The sequence below is a fragment of the Laccaria bicolor genome, genomic scaffold (genome assembly GCF_000143565.1).
Source record: "Laccaria bicolor S238N-H82 LACBIscaffold_86 genomic scaffold, whole genome shotgun sequence".
Lineage (NCBI taxonomy): Eukaryota > Fungi > Basidiomycota > Agaricomycetes > Agaricales > Hydnangiaceae > Laccaria > Laccaria bicolor.
This window is the reverse complement of record NW_001889957.1, coordinates 14,302-16,180: the sequence shown is the minus strand read 5'-3', so window position 1 is coordinate 16,180 and position 1,879 is coordinate 14,302. Positions and strand designations below refer to the sequence as shown.

General features: G+C 42.9%; 1 protein-coding gene across 1 annotated transcript; it reads right to left on the bottom strand.

The window, feature by feature from the left end:
- Positions 1-1,590: 1,590 nt before the first annotated feature.
- Positions 1,591-1,875, bottom strand: LACBIDRAFT_317723 (uncharacterized protein; the record flags this gene model as incomplete). The annotated part of the gene is made up of 1 exon (XM_001890271.1): positions 1,591-1,875. The coding sequence occupies one exon, from the start codon at positions 1,873-1,875 to the stop codon at positions 1,591-1,593; it is 285 nt and encodes a 94-aa protein (XP_001890306.1).
- Positions 1,876-1,879: the final 4 nt, after the last annotated feature.

Sequence of the window (1,879 nt, the reverse complement as noted above, 5' to 3'; positions counted from 1 at the left end):
ACAACGACCGTGCCGACACACAACAATGACCGCCNACGAGAACGACTGCCCATGCATGAGAACGCCCACGCAGAAGAACGACCACACGCCGACGCACAACAACGACCACGCCGATGCACAACAACGACCACCCACGTACAACAATGACCGCCCACGAGAACGACTGCCCACGCACGAGAACGCCCACGCACGAGAATGACCACCCATGGACGAGAATGAACCCCACCTGTCTCCCACCTCCATCCCTCCCCTCCCCCTCCCTCCATCACTCCCATCTCCCTTCCATCCCTCCCCCTGCCTCCCCCTCCCTCCCCCCCTTCATCATTCCCCACCACTTCCTCCCTCCCCCTCCCTGACCACATTAGATTATTAAATACTTTTTGTATATATTTGTGTATATAGTTATTAATATAATATCTATGTTTTATGCAAGTTTGGTATGGAATTTTGAGGTGCTAAAAGGTCTGACTGACTTAATCAAAAATTGATAGAATGCATGATACTCAAGTAGGAATCCAGTAGGAGTCCAACTGAAGCATTGGATTTTTTTGTCTAAGTTCAGTTGGAGTCCAGTTGGAGTCCAGTAGGAGTCCAATAGGTGGAAAATGCCTTTTTTGGAAGAATTGTTGGAATCCAGTGGGAATCCTACTGGAGTCCTGGAATCCAGTAGGAATCTTACTGGAGTCCTGGAGTCCAGTAGGAATAGGTGGGGGAGTGATAAGTACTGATAAACCCCAGCATCTATCTTTGTCTTAATGATTTTACATACTTCTGAGAATAATCCTGGTGGGATAGGAATATTTTTCAAGACCCATGGTGTATGTGGTATAACAGGAATATCTACAGGCGGGAAGTATTCTGGTTTGAATCTTCCTCTCTCAGAGTCATCCCATGCAAAAGCCTCATTATTCTCCATCATAAAATGGTGTAATAATTTTCGTTCTTCTGGCCACAAAAAGTCACCGCTGTGGACTTTGTCAAATTGTTCCTTTCTTTCATCAGTGTAGCGACCCGTAGGTACAAAGTCAGGAGGTGTCCTATTCAACTTTGGGAGAGTGTCAAGAGGATTCCCTTTAATATCACGAATTATTCTGAATTTATCTGGGAGGTCTTGGTATACTGGCCTGATTTTCTGTGCAACTGGCTTGTATTTCTTTGTGACAAAAGTCTCTCTAGTTTCTACAGGATCCTCTTTCTTTTCCTTAGGTGCTGCTTTATCCTCATGATCATAAATGACATTCATCATGGTTTCAACATTTTGGATCCCCCCTGACTTTAAGTTTACATCAGAGAAATATTTCCCTAAGTAACTCACAAGTGCAGGATGGTCTTTTTCTTCTAATTGTTTTTCATTTCTCAAGGTTTGGAGCAAGTAAAGATTTCTCAATTCTTCTTGCTCAAATTTTCCATTTCCTGGTAATGTATATGACTTGCATTCAAAACCACCATTACCATCATCTATCAAGGTTACAGCAATCTCTCCTTGATCTTTGATCAATTCATCGAAGACCGAAAATCCTCAGACGGCTTAGGAATTTCTGCTTTCATTACAACAGGTGGTCTTCCTCTTTCATGTGTAGGTAATACACATCATTGTGTTGAATTAGGATCCGCTATGATAAGAGTTTGTCCCCCGTCTTTATAATTTTGGACAGTACTCTCTGTCAATACATCAAATGGTCTGCCCAATAGCACTTTATATGCTGGGTCAGTGATGATGTGGACTTGTAGATATACTGTTATAGTTCCAAAGATAAAAGGTACATTCTTAGCAAGACCCAAGGTCTGTTCAACTGTCCTGTTTGCACTCTGCATTTGAATTTTTATGTCTGGATCCCATGAGATGGCCAATTTCTTAGCCACTTCCACATCCATGGCA